The sequence below is a fragment of the Portunus trituberculatus genome, chromosome 34 (assembly GCF_017591435.1).
Source record: "Portunus trituberculatus isolate SZX2019 chromosome 34, ASM1759143v1, whole genome shotgun sequence".
Lineage (NCBI taxonomy): Eukaryota > Metazoa > Arthropoda > Malacostraca > Decapoda > Portunidae > Portunus > Portunus trituberculatus.
In genome coordinates this window covers 11,353,881-11,356,380 of record NC_059288.1, presented here as the reverse complement: position 1 = coordinate 11,356,380, position 2,500 = coordinate 11,353,881, and the positions used below count along the sequence as shown (strand labels likewise).

The following is a 2,500-nucleotide window of genomic DNA, read 5'->3' as shown; positions in this document are numbered from 1 at the left end:
AGCACTATTTTCACCGTGGCCCGTCTGTAATTAACATTTTCTACCTGCTAGTATGCTTTTCCTTTTACTATTTTCTTTTTTTATATAAGAGGTAAAGCTGGCCAAGGGTAAAAAAAAAAAAAAAAATACAAAAAGGCCCACTTAGTTGCTAGTTTCTTTTAAGGTCTGATAGTTAGCCAAAAAAAGGGGTAAATGTGTTGAAACCTCCTCTAAATAAAGTCAAGTCATAGGGAGGTGGACATATAGAAGCAGGCAGGGAGCTCCAGAGTATACTAGAGAAAAGGATGAATGATTGAAAGTACTGCTTAACTCTTGCACTGGGAGGTGGACAGAATAGTGGTGAATGATTGACAGTACTGGTTAACTCTTGCACTGGAGAGGTGGACAGAATAGTGGTGAATGATTGAGAGTATTGGTTAACTCTTGCACTGGGTAGGTGGACAGAATAGTGGTGAATGATTGAGAGTACTGGTTAACTCTGGCATTGGAGAGGTGGACAGAATAGTGGTGAATCAGTGAGATAACTGGTTAACTCTTTCATTAGAGAGTTGGACAGAATAGGGCTGAGAGGAGGAAGAAAACCACACTTACATAATGAAACAAAGGAGACACATTATAACCTTTCATAAACCCTTAAGAAACACACTTACATGCACTTCTAGAGCAATACTACCTCTTCTGCTACACCTCTCGTTACCTGTAATTGCAAACCTCACCTGGTGAATGCTTATCTTTTACTAATACCACTCTTCCGTAATAAAATAAACAACACACTTTAACCCTTCATAAACACTTGAGAAACACACTTACATGCACTTCTAAAGCACAAGTACTGCCTTTCCTGCTGCACCTCTCGTTACCTGCAATTACAAGACTCACCTGGTGCATAAAGATAAGCTTGTGAGGCGGCGGGTTGGCGTCCACGTGGCAAGTGAGGTAGAGATTTTTGCCTTTCTTCACCACTGTGCCCTCGAGACGTGACCCAACCCTGAGCTCCACCTGAGGAGTGACTGGAGGGAGAACGGCAAGTGAGTGAGTATGATAGGTTGATACAATATATTGATTAAATTGAATAGATTGAGTGAGAGAGTGAGTGATACGTTGATACAGTTGATTGGTTAAGTGAATGAGTGAGTGAGTGAGTGAGTAAGTGTGATAGGTTGATACAGTATATTGATCAAATTGAAGAAACTGAGTGAGTGAGTGGGTGAGTGAGTTAGTTAATGATACATTGATATAGTAAATTGACTGGCAGAGTGAATACAGTGATTGAGTTATGAGTGAGTGAGTGAGTGAGCGAGCGAGTGAGAAAGGGGAATGCAAGAGAGTGAGTCTTAAGTAGGTAAATAAAGTTATGAAATTAATAACGTGAGTTCGTGAGTGAATAAATGACAAGTAAATATCCTGATCAAGTAGTGAATTGAAGGAAATAATGAGTAAATAAATAAGAGACAACAGGCGAAATAAATTGACAAACAGCACATAAATAGAATTAATGAGTAATGAATGAGTATTGTGAGTACTGAGTGAGTGAGTGAGTAAAGGAAACACAGTGGAAAGGAAAGACCACAAAACAAAGAAAAATTGCGAAGAGTAAAAATGAGAAAAGCGAATGAGGAAGAGAAGGAGAGAAGGAAGAAAGTGAAGACTATTAAGGCGAGAAGTAAGAGCGAAGAGAGGGGAGATAAGATAAGAAATAGAGGAAGTAAAGATAAGAGAAAAAAGATGGACGGAATAAAGTTATGAATGGAGAGAGAGAGAGAGAGAGAGAGAGAGAGAGAGAGAGAGAGAGAGAGAGAGAGAGAGAGAGAGAGAGAGAGAGAGAGAGAGAGAGATAATGAGGCAGCCTATGATAGATTGTTTACGATGGAATAATGAGACAGGTGAGTGAAAGGTAAGATAATTGAAGCTGGCACACATACTCTCTCTCTCTCTCTCTCTCTCTCTCTCTCTCTCTCTCTCTCTCAAGGTTCTCTTTCCCCTCCTCCTTCACAGCACAATCCTTTCCTCCTTACTTCCTTCAATCCACTCCCTCCTCCCTCCCCCTCCCTTTTCCTTCCCTCATTCCTTCCTTGATCATCATCGGGAAGTAAGTACCAGGGATCAATGTTGCAAGGGGTTATCAGCGTACGGCGTCCCTACAGGGAAAGTATGCTATCTCAGTGGATTGAACGGAGCTGGGGCCTGATTGACTGCTGCCTCGCTAGAAAGCGCCAGGCAAGGCTGCCGCACCACCCATTCGACATACACACTGTGCATCCACGTACACAATGCACACACAACATGACATTTACCAAGCGTCAACACTTTCCCCCACAAACACAAGTAGTCACACGTAGATTACACATTTCCTTTTCACTCTCTACTAAAATTCCATGTGATTTTTTAATATCACATGGTTTCGCCTTTTTTCCTGCCAGCCTCGGCTGGAGGGAGAGGCGGGTGGGGAGGAGCCTTCTGCTTTGCTGTCCTGTCTCTACCACTGGTAGTTAGTAGATAG

General features: G+C 42.0%; 1 protein-coding gene across 2 annotated transcripts in view; it reads right to left on the bottom strand.

Annotated features, from left to right (window-relative positions):
* The window catches only part of LOC123512738, a 167,868-nt gene that overhangs the window by 38,565 nt on the left and 126,803 nt on the right, over positions 1 to 2,500 (bottom strand). For both annotated transcript variants that reach the window (XM_045269306.1, XM_045269307.1), the window contains exon 8: positions 880 to 1,010. In XM_045269306.1, coding sequence (XP_045125241.1) covers positions 880 to 1,010 — 131 coding nt within the window. The remainder of the gene's footprint in view (positions 1 to 879; positions 1,011 to 2,500) is intronic.